General features: G+C 64.1%; 3 protein-coding genes across 7 annotated transcripts; 2 read left to right on the top strand and 1 right to left on the bottom strand.

Annotated features, from left to right (window-relative positions):
- Window positions 1–142: 142 nt before the first annotated feature.
- On the bottom strand, window positions 143–7,464 carry CSTF2 (cleavage stimulation factor subunit 2). Of its 3 annotated transcripts, XM_053989851.1 has the most exons (15): window positions 7,186–7,464; window positions 6,975–7,053; window positions 5,983–6,152; window positions 5,359–5,495; window positions 5,131–5,250; window positions 4,875–5,030; window positions 4,634–4,757; window positions 4,261–4,323; window positions 3,103–3,162; window positions 2,351–2,492; window positions 1,834–1,985; window positions 1,258–1,535; window positions 739–864; window positions 471–596; window positions 143–345 (listed from the first exon to the last, which is right to left on the bottom strand). In XM_053989851.1, the coding sequence occupies exons 1-14, from the start codon at window positions 7,241–7,243 to the stop codon at window positions 474–476; spliced, it is 1,788 nt and encodes a 595-aa protein (XP_053845826.1). In that variant the 5' UTR covers window positions 7,244–7,464; the 3' UTR covers window positions 143–345; window positions 471–473. The 3 variants fall into 3 exon arrangements, with proteins under 3 accessions (XP_053845826.1, XP_053845827.1, XP_053845828.1); XM_053989852.1 differs by lacking the exon at window positions 3,103–3,162 and having other exon boundaries at window positions 7,186–7,463; XM_053989853.1 differs by lacking the exons at window positions 1,834–1,985; window positions 2,351–2,492; window positions 3,103–3,162 and having other exon boundaries at window positions 7,186–7,462.
- On the top strand, window positions 7,449–10,945 carry TRMT12 (tRNA methyltransferase 12 homolog). 2 transcript variants are annotated; one of them, XM_053989858.1, is made up of 7 exons: window positions 7,449–7,599; window positions 7,698–7,845; window positions 7,922–8,111; window positions 8,807–8,957; window positions 9,029–9,138; window positions 9,775–9,932; window positions 10,006–10,945. In XM_053989858.1, the coding sequence occupies exons 1-7, from the start codon at window positions 7,541–7,543 to the stop codon at window positions 10,429–10,431; spliced, it is 1,242 nt and encodes a 413-aa protein (XP_053845833.1). In that variant the 5' UTR covers window positions 7,449–7,540; the 3' UTR covers window positions 10,432–10,945. The 2 variants fall into 2 exon arrangements, with proteins under 2 accessions (XP_053845833.1, XP_053845832.1); XM_053989857.1 differs by having other exon boundaries at window positions 10,000–10,945.
- A 791-nt stretch (window positions 10,946–11,736) lies between these two features.
- SYTL4 (synaptotagmin like 4) lies at window positions 11,737–18,930 on the top strand. Of its 2 annotated transcripts, none has more exons than XM_053990165.1 (17): window positions 11,737–11,800; window positions 12,569–12,716; window positions 12,856–13,071; window positions 13,570–13,679; window positions 13,838–13,952; window positions 14,113–14,220; window positions 14,472–14,586; window positions 14,694–14,784; window positions 14,953–15,056; window positions 15,167–15,250; window positions 15,589–15,767; window positions 15,956–16,058; window positions 16,902–17,063; window positions 17,499–17,604; window positions 18,016–18,115; window positions 18,359–18,567; window positions 18,659–18,930. In XM_053990165.1, exons 2-17 carry the CDS (start codon window positions 12,607–12,609, stop codon window positions 18,799–18,801), a joined length of 2,055 nt encoding a protein of 684 aa, XP_053846140.1. In that variant the 5' UTR covers window positions 11,737–11,800; window positions 12,569–12,606; the 3' UTR covers window positions 18,802–18,930. The 2 variants fall into 2 exon arrangements, with proteins under 2 accessions (XP_053846140.1, XP_053846139.1); XM_053990164.1 differs by having other exon boundaries at window positions 15,164–15,250.
- Window positions 18,931–19,310: the final 380 nt, after the last annotated feature.

The following is a 19,310-nucleotide window of genomic DNA, read 5'->3' as shown; positions in this document are numbered from 1 at the left end:
TGATTAGTTCTTGCCCTGTGTGGGGAGGAGGGAGGATGGCAACTGGTTTGGACGAGACTGGAGCCAGGCCACACTGCTCCAGAACCCAACACTCCCACTCTGGCCTCCATGAGAGACCAAACAAGGCAGCCAGGGACGTGGATTTACTCAAACCCTCCTCCCACTTTATTTCAAACACCATAAAATATACACAGAAAAAAAAAAAAAAAAGGATGAACTGGAGGGAAAAACCTCTTGAGAGTGACATAACCTCTCCTAAAATGCACCATCAGCTCAGGTAGCAATGGGAAGCAGCTGCCATGAAGCATCACCTCTATCCAGGCACAAGGCATCTCCATCTTGTGCCTGCCAAAAAGAAGGAGAGGAGGGTGAGCCTGGTACAGAGGGAAGCAGGGCAGAGTCCCATCCTGGGCAGCTCTGTTTTGCTGGAGGGAAACAGGCACAGGGTGAGACCAGGTTAAGGACATCACCTGTCAGGGTGCCCCCGTGGATTTCTGGATTTGCTCCTTCAGAATGAGGATGCTCTGCCGCTGTTCTGGGGGCAGCATGGCGATCTGGTCTGCTGTCAGCTGCAGGACCTGCATGATCAGTGCTGCCTGTGGGGAAAGAGGGGTCAGAGATGTGCCCTGCAATAGCAGCCACAGCATACCAGAGCCAGGGAGGGGCTGGCCCCACCACAGAAAGGCACACAGGAAGTGCTGCTCCTACTGTCTCACCCTTTCCCTTTTGCTCTCTCACCTTCTCGTGATCCTGGGGAGTGACCTGGCTCTGTCCAGGGCTAAAGCCTCCAGGCTGACCAGCTCCTTGGACTCCGGCCCCAGGTATGCCTCCTCCCTGCATGCCTGCCCCAGCCATGTTAGGAACCTGGGGGAGTAAGAGAGGGGGGGTTAGAGACTGGGGGGTTTCTGGACTGAGCAACACAAATTCAGGAAGGTAAAACAGATGATCAGATGGATGCCCTCACGGACTGCTTGAAGATGCCTGAGCATGAAGAGAGAGTGCATTTTATGTGCTCTCCCCTCCCAACTCCTGTGCTCCTTTCTGTGTCTCAGGAAGAGGTGGAGAGAGGCCTGAGCCTTGTCCTGTCCCCAGCTGATGGGCAGTGCCTGGGGAAATGGGACAGATGCCCTGACCCCTCAGAGCCAGTGACCAAAGCCTGGTGCTTCCCAGAGCTGCAGCTCTGTGGGACACCCCCCACCCAGCCCCAGCCTAGAGGATGCCGTCGGTGCCCGAGCGGCTGAGCAGAGCCGTGTGTACCTGGCGGGGCCCCTGCGGGCCACTGGCTCCCATGTTAAGTGGCCCAGGACCCTGTATCCCACCAGGCATTGGGCCACGCGGGTTGGGACCAGGCCCTCGAGGCTCCAGGCCGCGGGGCTCCAGGACCCTGGCCTCCATGGCCCTGGCTTCCAGCACTCGTGGCTCCAGCACCCGCGGCTCCAGGCCTCGCGCCTCCAGCGCTCGCGCCTCCATCACCCGGGGCTCCAGCCCGCGCGGCTCCAGCCCTCGTGGCTCCAGCCCTCGGGGATCTCTTCCGACTGCGGAGGAAACACAAGGTAAGCTCCTGAAGGAAGCAGTGCTGCAAGGAGTGTGGGAACGAGCCTGCTGCCTCCTTTGTCTGGGGGCCAGCGAGCACCCAACAAGTGCAGGGCTGGGGGCAGAGGGGACATGCCTGGAGAAAGTCCCTTGCACCCTGGGACTGGCCCTCCTCGCCTGGAGTCAGTCATTTCACTGCCCAAACCCCCTTCCTATGCCTTGGGTCGGGGCAGCCGGCTCCACTCTGACTTCCTGCCTGCACAATCCAAGCCACCCAGTATTTCATGCCCCCTCTCTCACCTCGAGCATCCATCAAGGGCCCCCGCGGCTCTCCCATCAGTGGTCGGGGTTCTCCCATGGGTCCCCCCCTCATCTCATGGGGGGGGCCACGGCTGTCATGACCAGGCATATGGTGCATAGGGGCTCCCTGGTGGGGCGGCCCAAGGTAACCTCTGACGCAGAGAGACGAGGAGAGCAAAGCAGGAGGAGGAGAAAAAGCGAGAGAGTGTGAATCAGACACTGGCTTGGCACGGTCTGGGCAGAGCGCTGGGATTGCCCCCGAAGCCGGCCGCAGGGGAGGAGGGTGAGGCTGGCACAGGGATGGGTGCTGGTGGCCCCATGCCACAGGGCAGCTGCCATCACCCCGGGGAGATCCCTTCCCCGGGGAAACGGGCCGGCCCCCACGGTTGGCAGCACGCAGGCCTCCGACCAGGCAGCAGCGACTCCCGGAAGGCTGGTGCCATCCCTGTCCTCAGCGAGAGGCTACCCTTGGGCAGGGGACAGTGCCAAGGGCTCCTCTCCTTCCCTCTCCCCTCACCTGGGCTCCACTTCTCCAGTGACTGAGAGCAGGGTCCCTCCGCGAGGGTCATTCGGGGCATCTCCCAAAAGGCCTCGGGGCGGCGGGCCACTAGCAGGTAGAGGTCCACGCTGCATAGGGGCCCTCGGGTCTGGCATGGGCACTGCCAGGGAGACACACAAGAACTCGTGAGGATCTGCATGACCAGTGCCGTGCCAAGACTGTCCCCGGCGCTCTCAGGCCGGGCGTGGGGCAGCCACGCTGCTCCCCTGAGCTGTGCTGTCTGCTGGGGGCGCAGCCCCACGCACGAGGCTGGAGCACACCAAAGCCCCTTCCCTGGCTGCCAATTTTATTCCTCTCTTTTTCTTCTCGGGTTTTATTTCAGGTTTCTTATGGCACCAGGGGCCAAACCGAGCATGGGTGCCCCCATGGCAATCCCTACAAGCGTGGGCATCAACACCCTGCTGACGTGGGGCCAAGAGCAAAGCAAGACCTGGAAGGCTCCTGGAAGCACAGTGTCAAAGGGGGCTGGATCTTAGGCAGAAGCCCTTTCCAAACAGGCTCTCCTTTTGCACTGGAGGCTCCATGCATGGTTCTAGCCTGTTCTCTCCTGTAGCCCTAGAAGAAATCCTGCCTCCTTCATCTCCTCTTACTGCTGTCAGGCTACAAGGAGTGACATGGCAGTGCCTGTCCCTGAGAACAGCAGGGTGAGAGCTGCTCTCTGCACACTCCACAACGAGCTCCATGGGAAGAGGGAGCTGGTGCCGGGGTACCTTGAACGCGTTCGATAGACGCAGGCCTGGCAGGTCCCACGGGCGAGAGCTGCAGGTTCCCTGGGCAAGCAGCAGGAAAAGAGGGAAAGAGCAGACACGTAAATAGTGTATGCACACATGCACCGGCTTTGGGGACAGTGCTGCCTGCGGGATCACGCACCCTGAAATCCCCAGGAAAACCTACAGAGAAAATGTTGCAAGTCTGGCTTTATCAACCTCTTCCGCTCACACCCTCTTTGTCACCACGGGCAGGACAGCCAGCGTGGCACGGTCCTTCCCTCACTCAGGGACAGAGGCAGGCAGAGAAGACATCCTGCCAAGAGACGCGGCGTTCCGTGGGGCCACGCTGGCCCCATAACGCACACCCAGCTTCTGCTCTCCAAAACCTTTTGGGTGCCAAGAACTATCAGACAGCTTTCAGGAAGACAGTGCCCACCCCAAAGAAAATGAGAGTCAGCTGACCCTAAGGCCAAAGGATCTCAGACTAGATTTGCATGTTGCTGAAACAAGGCCTAGGATAGAAGTCAAGGCAACAGAGGTGCCAGGTGTCTGCACGTGTTGCTCCCGGGAGAACAGGAACACCGGGGCCGTACTAACCTACGTATGGCAACGTGTGAACCGTAAGGAATCGGGCCCCAGGGCCGGGCCGTACAGACCGTGCCTGCGGAGGGAAAGCCGAGCCGTCACCCTCCGCCAAGCCCCTGCCAAGCCTCGAGCCAAACGGAGCCGCGGCTCCCTCTGCTGGGCGCGGCGCGGGAGGACGCGGCGGCCGCGCCAGCGGCTTCCCAGCACCCAGGCAGCGAAGGAGCAGGACAAGGACCAGAGAAGAGCAAGCTCTGCCTGCCCGCACAAGCACAGGGACAGACACGGGCTCACAGAGGTGGAAAACACAGACACATCCCGCTCGGTGGGGGCAGGCAGCTCTCCTGGCTTCCAGGGCACGGCTGCACAACAGGGTGCGGAACGAGCCGGGAGCCAACTGGGGCAGGGGCTGAGCCCTGGGAGCCAGGGAGCTGCTGCCACAGCCTTGTGCCCCAGCCAACAAACCCGGGCACAGCCCCGGGGCTGGGCACAGCCAGGCTGCAGACAGCTAGGGCACAGCACTGCTCACTGGAGCGAGGCTCACACCACACACAGCACTACACACGTCTGTTTTACCTTGTCCACGCTCCAAGGGGACGGGCCCTGCACCCGGCATCCCAACCTGTGGCTGCATCCCACCTGAGAGGGGACAGGCAGAGATCAGACCCCTCCTCAGCCATCCCGGATGACTAACCTGTTCCTTTGGTCCCAAATACCTTCTCGCTCCCAGCTCCTGGGGGAGCACCTGGAGGTTTACCCCCTTGGTGTTGGTTCCCCCCCAGGGATAACCCAAGTTTGCAGCCCACCTCTGGCAGCAGCACAACCACAATGTACAGTACAGGACTACATGTGCTCTCACAGGGCCGAGCCCTGTGGTTAGGGGGAAGGCAGAGGGGGGTGTCTGCAGGACCCGTGTGCTCACAGGTGGGGCAGCTCGGCCCAAACTCACCTCCTGGAGCCATGGGGCCAGGGCCTGGGCCCTGCACAGGGGCTGCCATCTGTCCTGGGGCTGGCACTCCCCCCTGCATGGGTGGCTGCATCAGAGGAGGAGCGCCGTTGACGTGCATCCCGCCCTGCCCGGAGAGACACTGGATCTCAGGGACGCCCCGACACCTGGGCACGTGCCCCAGCTGGGAGAGCTGGCACTGCCCATTGCTCCTGCACACCTCACGTGCTGTGCAGGCTCTTACTATGGGCTGTGGCTGGGACGACGGCGTGTTCTGCGGGTTCAGCTGCGCGTTGGGCCCTGGCCCAGGCCCCGGTCCCGGCCCAGGCCCCGGCCCTGGCACTGCCTGCTGGTTGCCTGGGATCAGAGGAGGAACACTGGTCTGGCGATGCAGGATTTTCTAGGGGAGGAAGAAGGAGAAAGGAGCTCTTTTCCACTGCCACTGCAGAAAGGCTACCACCAATATCCTGCCAGCCCCGGATGAGCAGCAAGGCACAAACCAGCGCGATCTCCGGGTCGACGATCCTCATGACCACCTGGGCCTGCAGCAGTGCATAAGCCAGCTGGGGGTTCTGGAGCAGCATGTTCCTGGCTTCCTGGGGGCTGTTCTGGACACACAGCTGAGAAAGACAGGCACTGCTCAGAGCTCTGACAAGGTGTGGCACGGCTGGGAGGGCGCAGGCAGTGGCGGGAGCAGCTGTGCTCACACGGGGAGCTCCTGCACTCACCTTCATCTGCTTCATCAGCTCGAACATCTGCTCGGGCGGCAGGCTGGCCACTGCCCGGCTGATGGACTCGGGGGCATCCTCGGGGTTGACAGGGTCCCCATAGGGCGACTCTATGATGGGTGCACCTGTGCCCAAGCCTGCAACACAGTTGGTGACTTCGTACTGCGACACGGACAGCGCGTGGAACAGGCTCGGCAGGAGGGGAGCACCAGCCCGCCGGGGGAAAAGGAGGCAGCAAAACCAGGGAGACCTTAGGGGGAATTGCTTCCCAGAAGGGGTGACTAGGCATGGGAACAGGCTGCTCAGGGAGGCTGTGGAGTCACTCTTCCTGGAAGCGTTTAAGGACAGACTGGATGTGGCATTTAGTGCTCCAGTCTGGCCGATGCAGTGTGTTTGGTCAAAGGTTGGACCGTGATCCTCACAAACCTTTTCCAACCTAAGTAATTCTGCCATCATCCGGGAGTGAAACCCCAGAGCTGAGCCCACGCATCCCTCTGGGGAGCCACTCACAACACCTCTGAGAGCAGGTCAGCTCCGCCAGCCTGGCAGGAGAGACACCGCCCGCCCTGCAGCGCTGCCGAGGCCGGGCCCGGCGTGAGGGAGACCCCCAAAAGCCCGACTCACTCTTGAGCTCCTCCTTGTTCTTCTCGCTGGCGGCGTTGTCGACGCGCAGGGCCCTGCCGCTGAACTCGCGCCCGTTGAGGTTGCGCATGGCGCTGAGCGCCGTCTCCTGGTCCTGGTACTCGCAGAAGCCATAGCCCTTGGGCTTGCCCGTCTCCCTGTCGTACACCAGCCTGGCAGCGAGGAGAGCAAGGCCGCTGCTGAGGGCGCCGGGGGCAGCGCGGGGGACGCGGGGATAGAGCCCGGCAGCGCCGGGGGCACGGTGAGCTCAGCCCGAGGCGCGGCAGTCGGGCCCACGCCAAAGCCAAAGGGCCTGCTGGCTCCTGGCACGGCTGTGGCGGGCGGGATGCCCACCAGTGCCAGCTGTGTGCGTGCCTCCCGTGGCCCCACGGGGCACAGGACGGGACTGGCTGCTCCCAGAACTCCCAAAACCTGAACTGAGAGCTCTGCAGAGGCTGGTGCCCGGCCTGGAGAACACCTGTGGGAGGCACAGGGATGGCAGTGCAGAGCACAGAGCCGTATCAGCCACGGCAGGGCGGCTCCTCCAGCCCAGAGCTGCGTGCCCACATCCACCTGCTGTGCCCGGGCATTGTGCTCCACCTCCAGGTGAGCCTGGCACAGCCACCGGGCACAGCTGGCACAGCCTCACAACCCCCGCAGCTGCTGCTCAGCGTGAGGAAACAGCCCGGAGGGGGCCCCGGGAGGTTCAGACGGGATGTCGGGCTAAGTTCCCCCGCCAAAGCGGTTCTCAGGCACCAGAAGGGGCAGCGGCCGAGCCACCGTCCCTGCGAGTGGCCAAAAGCGGCGTGCATGTGGCACGTGGGGACACGGCGGGCCTGGCAGCGCTGAGGGAGCGGCCGGGCTGGACGGCTTTAGAGGCCTTTCCCGGCGTTAAGGGTTTCCGAGTCCACGGTTCCAAGGCCGGCTCCGCGGAGCCCGCGGGGCTCGCTCTGCGCCGAGCAGGGGGACCGGGGGAGGCCTGCGGCCGCTCTCACCTAAAGCTGACCACGGGCCCAACCTCCGAGAAAATGTCCTTCAGCTGCTCCTCCGTGGCCTCATACGGGATGTTCCCCACTGCGGAGACAGACGGTGCCGCCGGTCAGCGCGGCGGCTACCGGCCCCGACGGCGAGGGGCGGAAACCCGCCCGTCCGTCCGTCCGTGCCCCTTTCCCTTTGCAGGTCGCGGTCCCGCCCCCGCGGCCTCACCGAACACGGAGCGCAGGGAGCGATCCACGGCGGGGTCCCGCACCGACAGCCCCGCCATCGCGCCGCCCGCGCCGCTTCCGGTCCGCGCGACACCCGTCCCCCCCCGCTTCCGCTTCCACCCGCAACAAGCCTGGCAGCGGCGCTTTCAAAAAGCGCTCCGGCGGGAAACGCGGCACCGCTGGCAGCGGGGCGGGGGGGCCGGGACTCCCCGGGACCCCCGGGCGGGGCTGCCGCGGCCTCGGGGATCCCCCGACACCGAGAGCGGCCTCCGGCCAGCCCCGCGGCCTCAGGGGAGCCGCTTCGGGCGCCGGGGCGCAGCCCCCGGCGAGCCTGACACCGCCTGGGGCTCGGCAGGATGGAAGCCGCGGAGGTCCCGGCGGTGGCCACGGAGCGGAGGTTCGCCCAGCGCCTCAGGTGAGGCGCGGTGGGAACGCGGGGCAACGGGGCCCTGCGCGCTGCTCCGCCAGGGCCGGCCGGGCGGCTGGGAAGCGCCTGAGCGCCTCGCCCCGCAGGGAACGCCTGGAAGAGGAGCGGCTCCTGGACGGGCGGTACCGGCTGCAGCGGGCGCCGGGCGGCCGCGTGGCCCTGCCCGTGCTGGAGGAGAAGCTCTCGCAGCTCTGCCTGCCCCCGGAGATGCCGTGTGAGCTGCTCCGCATCCAGGTGGGGACAGCCGCCTCGGGCCGAGCCCCGCGGGCGGCGCTGGGCGCCGAGCCCCCGCGCCACGTCCCCGCTGCAGGAGCCTGTCCCCTCCAGGGCCGCCCGCCGCCGCACGCCGGCCCGGAGGCTGCGGGACGAGCTGCGGCGGCTGCTGGGTGCGGGCTGGTCGGCGGAGCTGGAGCGGGACGTGCCGCACGCCTGGCAGAGGCACGGCGACATGGTGCTGCTGAGCGAGGACAGCTTCAGGGCTGCGCCCTGGGACAGGCTGGGTGAGCGGCCTTGGGACACGGGACACGGGACACGGGAACGGGATGGGACACGGGATGGGACACGGGAACGGGACACGGGGACGGGACACGGACACGGGAACGGGATGGGACACGGGAACGGGACACGGGAACGGGACACGGGAACGGGAGGGGACACGGGAACGGGACACGGGAACGGGAGGGGACACGGGAACGGGACACGGGAACGGGACACGGGAACGGAACGGGACACGGGAACGGGACACGGGAACAGGACACGGGAACGGGACAGGACACGGGAACGGGACACGGGAACGGGATGGGACAGGGGAACGGGACACGGGAACGGGACACGGGAACGGGATGGGACACGGGAATGGAACGGGACACGGGAACGGGACACGGGAACGGGATGGGACACGGGACAGGACAGGACACGGGACAGGACACGGGAACGGGACACGGGAACGGGACACGGGAACGGGACAGGACACGGGACAGGACACGGGAACGGGACACGGGAACGGGACAGGACAGGACACGGGACAGGACACGGGAACGGGACACGGGAACGGGATGGGACACGGGAACGGGACAGGACACGGGAACGGGACACGGGAATGGGATGGGACACGGGTACGGGACGGGACACAGGTACGGGTACGGGACAGGACACAGCCCGCGCTGCCCGCATCTCCCGGGATGCTGTGTTGCAGGCTCGGCGCTCTGGCAGGCGGTGGCCTCGGCTCTGGGGGCCCGGCGGGTGGCCAGGCGGGGACGGGTGATGCCGGATGGGATGCGGACCCCCAGCGTCACCCTGCTGCTGGGCCAGCACGGCTGGGTGGAGCACGTGGACAACGGGATCAGGTGGGCAGGAGCTGCAGGATGCGGCTGGCCGGGGAAGGGGCTGCCCTCACCATCTGGGCGGGGTCTTGCAGGTACACCTTCGATGTGACCAAGTGCATGTTCTCCCCGGGCAACATCACGGAGAAGCTGCGTGTGGCCTCGCTGCCCTGCTCCGGGGAGGTCCTGGTGGATCTCTATGCAGGTAATGGGGACGGAGGAGGGGCAGGACAGGTGCTGAAGGCATCCAAGTACACAGGAAATGTCATTTCCAGCTTGGAATGAAAAATACTCGGGCTTAGAACTCCTGTCTTGTCTTGTGAGCCCTTCAGCTCTCCTGGCACTGCTGTCCTGCCTGTGTCCCTGCAGCCTCTGGACACTTAGGATGTCCTGTTCTCAGGCTCTGAGAAGTCTAGTGCTGCCTAGTGCTGGTTTGGGGAATCACTTGGATCCAGGGGAAAGATTTGCCACTGTTTGTGCTTAAGGAAGTTAGTGCGTCCAATTTGTGCCGCACTGAAAGGACATGCCACCCACAAAACTGCTGTGGATTAATCTAAAGAAATGGTAATCTGGACACTTCTGCAGAGCCAGGCAGGTCTCAACCTGGTGACCAAAGACTGGAGGTAAAATAAGCTCCTGTAAACATTTTTCGAGGCAGATTTTGCTTTTGCAGAAGAGGGAGGGATAAATTTCCATTTTTCCAGCGTTTGGGCTTTTTCCAAGCCAGAGCAAAGCAGACTTGGAGAGGCAGGGTGGCAATGTGCATGCTGCCCTGCCCTCGGGCAGGAGTGTGGGTCTCGGGAGGCCCCTGCCCCCAGCCGCTGCCACCTCCTGCCTGCAGGCATCGGCTATTTCACTCTGCCCTTCCTGGTGCACGCGGGGGCCGCCTTTGTCCACGCCTGTGAGTGGAACAGCCACGCCGTGGAGGCCCTGCACAGGAGCCTGGTGCTGAACGGCGTGCGGGATCGCTGCCGCATCCACAGCGGGGACAGCCGGCAGGTGAGCGCTGCCGCCGGGCCGCGGGGCCCCTCCCGCGGGCGTCCCCTCACCCCCGCTCTCCTCCCAGCTGCAGCTGCGGGACGTGGCAGACAGGGTGAACCTGGGGCTGATTCCCAGCTCGGAGGAAGGCTGGCCGGTGGCCTGCCGCGTCCTGAAGAAGGACACGGGCGGGGTTCTCCACATCCACCACAACGTGGAGGCCGGCCCGGCGCCGGCCCAGCTGCCGGCTGAGCGGGGCTCTGCAGGGGCAGCCAGCTCCGCGGGAGAGGCACGGCGCCCGACAGAGCCCGGTGGGGAGGACACGCCGGGGGCCAGGCTCAGACCCGAGTGGCGGAGCTGGGCTGAAGGCACGGCCGCACGGATCCGGGGGCTGCTGGCAGAGCTGCACGGGCGGCCGTGGCGCACCAGCGTCCTGCACGTCGAGGCAGTGAAGTCCTACGCGCCTCACGTGCATCACCTCGTGCTGGACCTCGAGTGCCGGCCTGCGCCGCCCGTTTAGCGGGGCGTGGGCACCGCTGGGGCTCCAGCTCCCGTGGAAGGGTGGTATCAAGCACCAGGGGCAGGGAGATGCTACCAGCAGTGTCCTGCTGCCAGCCTGGATGTGCCTTATGTCCCCTGGTTCCCAGGTGGCAGCACTGCCCAGCAGTGCCAGCAGGGCACACAGGGTTGTGCTCCCCACGGCAGATCCCTTCAGGATCCAGACGAGGATGGGGCAAGCTGGGGCACAGAGTGCCAGTGTTCTGCCCTGGCTCTGCCACTCGCTGCCCAGGTCTCGGACATGTGGTAGCACCTTGAGCCCCATTTTCACACAGGAGAGAGCCACAGTGCTGAGAAGCCTTGGGTTCCTGCTGAGTTCATTTCAGCAGGTCAGGGACAAGCTTTGTGCTTGTATTTACCAGCATGCTTTTTTAATGTATTGGAAGCAAGTCTCTTCATCCCGTTTCCTTCCTATCTTTTTTTTTTTTCAGAAATAAAGATATTTCTCACCACCTCTTGTTGGTGTCCAGTTAAAATGTGAATATTGGTGCAAGCGTGGGGGTCTGGCCTGGGCACTTTGGGTCCTGGGGTGGTGTGTGGAGGGGCTCAGGGAGCAAAGCCTCTGTGGCATTGTCTGCCTGCAAGCCCAAAGCCCTCTGCATATTTATTGTGTACTCCCGATGGAGCGAACCCCTGCCCCAGGAGGAAGCTCCCGCTGGCCCTTTGATGTCTCCGTGGTTTTTTCCACTGTGTCAATGTCCCATCACCTCCCACAGCGCTGGGAGCCTCCGGCTCTCCCATCCCTGGGGTGCGGCCGAAAGTGTGGGCAGAGCCGCGTCCTCTCGTTTGCCTTGGGGCTGCACCCAGGTGGCTTCCCCCGCTGTCCTGCGTGGCGAGAAACCGCCTGCCCGCGGGTGGAGCCCCGCGGCTCGGCCAGCCGCGGGTGCTCGGGCTCCCCGGTGCCTGTGCTGCGGGGGACAGGGACGAGGCGCCCTGCGGGGACGGTATCTCTGCCGCGAAGGACAAGGGCAGCGGCTGGAGCCTTGCGGCGGGCGGACACCACGGCCGCGCCCCTGGGCTCCTCCCTGGGGATGCCGGGGGGTCCCCCGCAGTTCGGGTGTCCGTGCGCTCTGTGCTCTTCGGGAGAAGCCGCCCACCCAGTCAGGGCCACGGGGCACCGGGGAAAGCGGCCCGCGGGGCCGGAGCCGCAGCTCTGCCGGGGGTGATCGGGCGGGGGAAGGGGCTGGAGGGAGCGGGCACCGCCTCCCGCACGGGCCGCCCCGTCCGTGCCGCAGGTGCGGCCGGCGCGGCTCCTTTAAGGCACCGGCGCCGCCCTCCCCTGCCGGCTCCCCGCTCCCGCTGCCGGGAGGCGCCGCCCGGAGCCGCTGCAGGTACCGGGAGGATCGCGGGATCGGGCGGCGCTCCGCCGGCGGGGGTACCGAGGGTTCCTCCGCGGACGGGGGAGGACGGGGATCCCTCGGCTGGTGGGGAGTCGGGGAGAGCCAGGGGTCCCTCTGTGGTCCGGGGATCCAGCCGCGGTGTCCCGGGCGGGGGGCAGTTCCTAGCCCCGGTGGCCGCGCTGGGAACGCGGTGCCCTCGGCCCCCCTTTCCCCGACAGAGAGGAGCCTGGGGTCCGCCCCGCCGCCCCCTCCTCCCCGAGGGACGCCGGAGTGCGGCTGCGGGGACGGGAAGGTCCCTCCCGCCGGTTCCGCCGAGCCGGGCGGGAGCGGGGAGCGGCTGCAGCCCCCGAGCAGGCGCTCCGGCTCCGTCCAGGCGGGAGCGGCCGCGGCCGCCCGGGTCCTGGTGCCGCCGCCTGCGAGCCGGATCCGGCCCCTGCCGCCCTGGTGCGCGTCCGCTCCCGGCGGCTCCTCGGGCTCGGGCAGCTCCGAGCCGCGGTGCGTTCGTGGGAGGGGCAGCCCGGGGCGGCTCCTTCCTGCCGGGGCTGCCCGCGGCTGCTGGGCGTCAGCCCGGTCCCACGGAGCCGGCTGAGGTCACCGGGGCGGCGGGGCTGGCAGGCGGCCCGAGCCCAGCCCGGGACAGGGCGGTGGAGACGGCGGGCGGGCCGGTGTCCCGGGTGCCGCCATCCCGTCCAGCCCCGGGAGCGGGCACGGGGCACCTCGCGGGGCGGGACCCGCGCTCAGCAGCTGGCATGTCCCTAGCTGGCGTCCGGTGAGGGCCAGCCATCCCAGGTGGAGCGATGTCGGAGGCTGTGGACCTGTCCTTCCTGTCGGACGTGGAGAGGGATCTGATCCTGCAGGTCCTGCAGCGCGACGAGGAGCTCCGCAAGGCGGAGGAGAGAAGGATCAGGTGCGAACGCGGCTGGAGCGGGGCAGGAGCTGCTTCCCCGCTTTGCTCTGGAGGCGGGCGGATGAGTGCGAGTGTGGGTGACGGGTGTCGCCGGGGTCCCGGGGCGCCCCTGACAGCTCCTGGTGTCGGCTCTGAGCAGGCGCCTGAAGAATGAGCTGCTGGAGATCCGGCGCAAGGGAGCCAAGCGGGGCAGCCAGCGCTACAGCGAGCGGACCTGCGCCCGCTGCCAGCAGAGCCTGGGCCGCGTCAGCCCCAAGGCCAACACTTGCCGGGGCTGCAACCACTTGGTGTGTCGGGACTGCCGTTCCTACAGCCCCAGCGGCTCCTGGCGCTGCAAAGTCTGCACCAAGGAGGCGTGAGTAGCCAGGGCAAATGGCAGGCACATTCTGTACATGCCTCCTGTCCCCTTCCTCCTCTCAGTTGCCTCAACTTGATGCCCCATAGCCAGCCTTTCCTAGCCTGGCTGGTCCTCCCCAGTGCAGGGCAGCTTGCTCTGCTGTCACTCCTGGAGAGGGTTCTCGTGTTTGGGTGATGGAGAAATGGGTCTACCCCACGCTTGTGTCTCCTTCACCCTCTGAACTGACTGCAGCATTCCCCTGTGCACTTTGTGTTCCAAGCATCCCGGGTTTCCTCCCTTTTGGCCTCCCCCATCCTACAAAACTTGCCTTGGTCCCGTGTTTGCTGAGGATGTAGCTGAGCCTGTCAACTGCCCCATGAGTGGTCCCTGCCCAGTCACCTGCTGATTTTGCCCATTGTGCCTGTGTTCTTGGGTTGTGGCAGCACCGAGGGTGGGTTGGGGCACAGCTGACAGCCCCCACTGCCCCTGACTGCCCCCACCACCCCTGCCCTGCAGGGAGCTGAAGAAGGCAACGGGTGACTGGTTCTATGACCAGAGGGTGAACCGCTTTGCCAACCACCTGGGCAGCGACATGGTGCGGCTGTCCCTGCGGCACAGGCCGACAGGTAGGGGTGCCACAGCAAAGCCTCCTCCCACAGCCCAGCCACCTGGGATGCTCCAGCCTTCCCCAGTGCATCTCTGCCCAGTGTGGGGCTGGATGGGAGCAGCTCCTGCTCCAGGCAATGAGCTTGGAGCAGTGTTCCTCCTGATGCCTCTCTTCCAGGCAACAAAAGAGAGACTGTGGGACAAACTCTCCTCCAGAAAGCCCAGCTCAGCGAGCCTAAAAGCTCCTCTTCACTCCGGCAGCCGAGCCCCCCTGCACCCCGGGAGGGGTCCAGGTAAGAATCCTTGCTGTCTCCCATGCTCCAGGCACCAGCTCTCATCTGCTGCAGGTTTGAGAGGAATCTGCTGCCCCAGTGGATCATTGGCGGTGCAGAAGCTCTCTCAGACCGACCTCCTCGCCAAACAGGACATACCTGTGGTTTTGCTTGTCTGCAGTTTGTTTCCAGATGCCTCAGACCCTTGGGATGGCAAAAGCGACACAGAGTCCATGGAAAACATGAGCCTGGACAGCTACAGACCTAGTCCTGCTGATGTGGGGGGCAGGTGAGAGGATCCCAGCGTGGGTTGTCCTTGGCAGGACTGGCTGGCAGAGGTTGGGACCTTGATCTGAAGTGTGTTTTTCTCAGTCTAGTGAGGGGAAACTAGCTCCTCTGGCTGGGCTGAAGCCTGTCCCTGGGCAGGAAGGTCCTCTGCTCCCAGGCTGCTACGGGCAGCTCAAGTGGCATTTCCTGGCCAGCACTTGCTCTGCCAGCTGTGCTTGTGGCCTGGGACAGACCTTTCTGTGTCCGCCACAGGAGGAACTCCCTGGAGAGAGCCATCCCTGGAAAACAGGTTGTTGGGCCAGCAGGACCTGCTTCCTCCAGCCTGACCCTGCCTCTCCGCTCCAAGAACGCGTTCTCTGACGGACGGGTGCGTGACGCTGCTCCGGCAGGCTCAGCCCTGTCCTGGGGCATGGGGCTGGGCACCCCACAGGGCTCCTAGCCCTGCCCTGCTCTCAAGGGACTCTTCCTCCCCAGGATGCCACCGTGGGGACCCGCAGCAGCACCTTGGTGGACGAGCATGAAATGATATTTAAGAAGAACCCTCGGCGGGTGGTGAGGCCTGCGGGTGAGAGATGCGCGGGTGCTGACACAGCCGGGGTGGGCAGCTCCTCCTCCCTGGGCTGGGAAGGGCTTTCAGTGCAGATGGGAGAGGCTGGGGCAGCCTTCTTGCGTGAGGCAGCAGCAGGGCTCTGCTAGTCCTGCTCCGTGCCGCTGTTCACCACCTCTCGTGCAGACTACACCAAGTCCGTGATCGACCTGCGCCCCGAGGACCTTGTGGGGGAAGGTGGTTCCCTGGGGGACAGGAGCAAGTCAGTCCCTGGCCTCAACACGGAGCTGGTGAGACCCTCAGAGTGCCACGGAGGTGGCTGCCAGCTGGAGGAGCCGGGTGTCTGTCTGGCTGTGCCTGACCGCTCCCCACACCGGTGGCTTCTCTGTCCCTGCAGGAGGAGGAGGAGGAGGACATCGATAACCTGGTGGAGATCCACCGGCAGCGGGTGGCCCGGGGCAGCGTGCGCAGCGGCACCTCCTCGGTGAGCTCCCGTGGCGTGGCTCTGCTCTGCTGCAGGGAGAAGTGGGGGAGAAAGGCAGTGCCAAAGGGTTGGCTGGGAGCGAGGCAGGGCAGGCAGCTCCTGGAGGGAAGGGGCAAGGGCCTCGTGTGTGGGGGCTTCTTCCCCTAGAAGGGAATCAAAATGCAGAGACCCAGCTCTCTTCCAGGCAGCTGTGTGTGGGAGGGAGGCACCTGTGGCCATCCCCAGCCACGGGGACTTGAGGGGGGCTGTGCAGAAGAGGCCCAGGGAGTAACCTTGCCGAGGATGAGGAGGGGCTGTCCGGTGATCCCGTGCCAGCTCAGCCCTGCCTTGTCTTCCAGAGCACCCTGGGGAGCATGGTCAGCATCTACAGTGAGGCCGGCGACTTCGGCAGCGTGGCTGTCACCGGGGGCATCTCCTTCTCCCTGAGCTACGAGCAGAAGACGCAGACCTTGTTCATTCACGTGAAGGAGTGTCGCCAGCTGGCCTATGGGGACGAGGGCAGGAAGCGCTCCAACCCGTGAGAGCCAGGGGGGCGATGGCTGCTGCCACCACTGGTGGTGCCCAGCTGGGTTGTGGGTGCCCACCAGAGATGGGAGCTGTAAGTGGGAGGGTCCTGGCGAGGCAGAAGGTCTGGGCTTGCCCTGGGGAGCTCGGAGGATTAATTGTGGGGGGACCTTGTTGAAGTGCTGCCTGTTCTCCCTGCAGGTACGTGAAGACCTACCTCCTGCCCGACAAATCCCGGCAAGGCAAACGCAAGACGACCATCAAACGCAATACCATCAATCCCCTGTACAACGAGCTGCTGAAGGTGAGTGGGGCTGGGCTGGCCTGCAGGTACCCAGGGGATGCTGCTGGAACAAGCCAGGGGAGGGGTGAGCTCCTAACCCTGCAGCAGCGTCTCTGCAGAGGACCCATGTCCAGAGACTGCGCCCTGAAAGCTGCAAAATCCCTGCAGTCCCAGCTCTGCTCTGGCTGTGCTGCCAGGCCCCAGTGCCACGGTGGGGTGGAGGCACAGCTGCAGATGTAATTGTGTCACAGGACATGTCCCTGGTTCCTGTGGCATTCCCCAGAGCAGAGGCATCCTGCTTACCCTGGGTATTTCCTTCCAAGGCGAAGGCTTCCTGGCCCCTGGAGGCGTGTTACAGTGGCAGGAGGGAGGGCAGCACGCCACAGGGGCAGAGATAAGTTCTGGGCCCCAGCACAGAACAACTTGGCACTCTCCTTTACCATCCCTGCTGGCTGTCTCTGTCCCTGAGTCTGGCAGTGCACCTCTGAGGCCAGGCACTCTTGCACAGGAGGAAGTGGGAGCTGCGGTTTGGTTTTCAGGCTCGCACAGCCAGGTTTGCTGAGGTCTTGTGCTCTGACCACCTGAGGCTCGGTGGTCTGGCAGAGCTCTGCTGGTGTGGGATGGCCAGATGCCATGAGTCCTGTCTCCAGGGGCCACCTGCTGGGACAGCACAGGCTCCTGCACCTCTGCCCTGGCACTCTGAGGTGTTGGCAGGCATGGAAGGAAAGAGGAACGGGCTCCTGTGCGCATCCACTGCTTCTCAGACCTGTCTCCTCTCGTGCTCGTGAGCTGTAGCTGATGGAATTTGCCAGGCCTGCCCCTGTCCTTTCCTGCCTGCTCACCAGTGCTTTTCTCTGTCCCCAGTATGAGATTAACAAGTCCCTCCTGCTCGCGAGGACGCTGCAGTTCTCGGTGTGGCACCACGATCGCTTCGGCCGCAACACGTTCCTGGGGGAGGTGGAGGTCCCTCTGGCTGCCTGGAACTTCGAGAGCCACCTGGAGGAGTTCCTACCCCTGCATGGCAAGGTGTGCCCCTGCTGCCCACAGCCTCCCTTGCCTGGTCCTCTTGGGGGTATAGCCCTCAGTGGGCGGAGGGGTGTGGAGACCTCAGCTGAGCATTGCCAAAAGGCTTGTGCCAAATCAAATATTGGGAGGTATGAATACCCCAGGGGCAGACAGCAGTGCTGTTGTAGTAAAAAAGGGCAGATCTTCTGCCTTGAGCCTAGCTTCCCTCTCCTCGTCAGGTCAAAATAAGTTCCCAAAGGAACTTATAAAATAAGTTCCCAAAGGAGCTGGGCTGCACTGGTCATGCTAGGGAGAGTTTGCAGGCACGTGTGCCACCTCAGCCACATCTAGGAGAAGCCAAGTCCTTTGTCCCAGCCTGGAGGTGCTGCACACCAGGCTGTCACTGTGTGTGCCATGGCTTCTCTGCAGTGGTTGGTAATTCTCACCTCCTTGCAGGTTGGGGCAGATGCTGCTGGTTTCCACCAGTACAAGGGGGAGCTGGTGGTCTCCATGAAGTACATCCCATCTGCCAAGCATCCTGGGGCTGGGAATGGCAGGAAAGGTAAGTGCTGAAGCTCCAGGATCGTGTAGCCCTGCAGGGCCTGCTCATGGCCATGCAGGCTGCCTCTGGATGGGGGTTTTGGGTGGTGTCACTGCAGCCTTCTCCTCTGCAGTGCCTGCAAAGCTGCTCTGGGTCAGGGCAGACCTGGCTGTCCTCAGGCTGCCCAAACCATCTCAGTACTTCTCTGGGGCTGGACCAGGCTTGATCTCTGTCCCTGCATGAAGCAAAGAAGCAATTTTGTCTGCCTTTGCCCTCAGCAGGCAGGGCCAATACAGGAGAAGGCAAGAGGAGATGCCAGTCCAGGCTCTGCACCTACCTCTGGGATGAAGGGTGCTCAGCAGGAACTTTCCAGAAGTTTGCAGTGGTAGAAATTAAATTTGATTAATTTCTACCGTGTTGGGTTTTTCCTAGGCAAAACAGGGGAAGGCGGTGAGCTCCAGGTGTGGATCAAAGAAGCCAAGAACCTCACAGCAGCCAAGTCTGGAGGGACCTCAGACAGCTTTGTCAAGGGGTGAGTGGGGGTCCTGGGGCAGGGGGCGAGGAAGGCACTGTCCTCCCTGGCTGTATTCCCAAAGCTGCTGGGGGACCTGGAGGAGGGCCCCTTGCAGGGTGTCGTGGTCCTTCTTCCTGAGCCATGCCAGGAACAGCAGGAAGGGGGGCTCCAGGCCGGGTCCTGGGGTGCTGAGGTGCCCCAGCCCCCAGAGCAGGAGGCAGTTGCCCATGTGCTGCTCACCCAAGGGGCTGCTTCCCCCAGCTACCTCCTGCCACACAAAAACAAAGCCTCCAAGAGGAAGACGCCTGTGGTGAAGAAGACCCTGAACCCTCATTACAACCACACCTTTGTCTACAACGGCATCAAGCCCGAGGAGCTGCAGCACATCTGCCTGGAGCTGACGGTCTGGGACCGGGAGCCGCTGGCCAGCAACGACTTCCTCGGGGGCGTCCGCCTGGGGGTGGGCAATGGTGAGAGCCGGCGGGCCCCCCCTCGCTGGGGCTGCTGCGCTGCGGGCGCCGGGCTGCCCCAGCGGTGACTTCTCCCACGCCTTTCCCCCAGGCATGAGCAACGGGCAGGCTGTGGACTGGATGGACTCCACGGGCGAGGAGCTGAACCTGTGGCAGAAGATGTGCCAGTACCCGGGCTCCTGGGCGGAGGGGACGCTCCAGCTCCGCTCCACCATGGCCAAGCTGAGGCCGTAGGCTGTGGCACCAGGACTGGCACCGCTGTCGGGAGCCGTGCTTACTGCGCAGCCTGGCAGGGCTGCCAAGTACCCGTTGGTTTCTTTTTTTTTCCTTATACTTTAATAAACATGACCTTCTCTAAACAGGCTTGGGCAGAAAGTCGTCTTGGCCTAGCTTCGTTTAAAGGGTTTTCCTCTTGTCATAAGCCTCGTACCAGATTTCAGGCTGAACTGCAGTCCTCATGGACCCTCCCTTCTTTTCCCCCGGGCAAAATGCTTTGAAATGTCATTGTGTTTTTATTTCTTCCCATTCTTTTTCCTACCACCCCGTTCCGGAGTCTGGTCTCTCCTTGTCCTCTCCACCCTGTTCCCCATACACAGCCCAGCCCCAGCTGCAGCACTGGATGGATGGAACTGTGTGGGGTCAGCCTGGGGGGGTTGGGGATTGTGGTGGCCAGGAAACATTTGTTTCCCAGGCCTCTCGGGGACACATGTGCCAGCACTGACTTTTTATACAAATCTATTTAT

This window comes from Vidua macroura, chromosome 14 (assembly GCF_024509145.1).
Source record: "Vidua macroura isolate BioBank_ID:100142 chromosome 14, ASM2450914v1, whole genome shotgun sequence".
Classification (NCBI taxonomy): domain Eukaryota; kingdom Metazoa; phylum Chordata; class Aves; order Passeriformes; family Viduidae; genus Vidua; species Vidua macroura.
Note: the sequence above shows the minus strand (reverse complement) of the source record. Positions and strands in the feature narration are given on the sequence as shown.

Bases quoted from the DNA above. Each gene is read 5' to 3' on its own strand.
- CSTF2 (XM_053989851.1), bottom strand. From the start codon at position 7,243: ATGGCGGGGCTGTCGGTGCGGGACCCCGCCGTGGATCGCTCCCTGCGC. The intron at 6,153-6,974 runs GTGAGAGCGGCC...CCTCGCTGCCAG, and splicing joins GGGCCCGTGGTCAGCTTTAG to GCTGGTGTACGACAGGGAGA. The intron at 865-1,257 runs GTACACACGGCT...TTACTCCCCCAG, and splicing joins GCCCGCAGGGGCCCCGCCAG to GTTCCTAACATGGCTGGGGC.
- TRMT12 (XM_053989857.1), top strand. From the start codon at position 7,541: ATGGAAGCCGCGGAGGTCCCGGCGGTGGCCACGGAGCGGAGGTTCGCC. The intron at 8,112-8,806 runs GTGAGCGGCCTT...GCTGTGTTGCAG, and splicing joins TGCGCCCTGGGACAGGCTGG to GCTCGGCGCTCTGGCAGGCG. The intron at 9,933-9,999 runs GTGAGCGCTGCC...CTCTCCTCCCAG, and splicing joins ACAGCGGGGACAGCCGGCAG to CTGCAGCTGCGGGACGTGGC.
- SYTL4 (XM_053990164.1), top strand. From the start codon at position 12,607: ATGTCGGAGGCTGTGGACCTGTCCTTCCTGTCGGACGTGGAGAGGGAT. The intron at 17,605-18,015 runs GTAAGTGCTGAA...GGTTTTTCCTAG, and splicing joins GGCTGGGAATGGCAGGAAAG to GCAAAACAGGGGAAGGCGGT. The intron at 18,568-18,658 runs GTGAGAGCCGGC...CCTTTCCCCCAG, and splicing joins CCGCCTGGGGGTGGGCAATG to GCATGAGCAACGGGCAGGCT.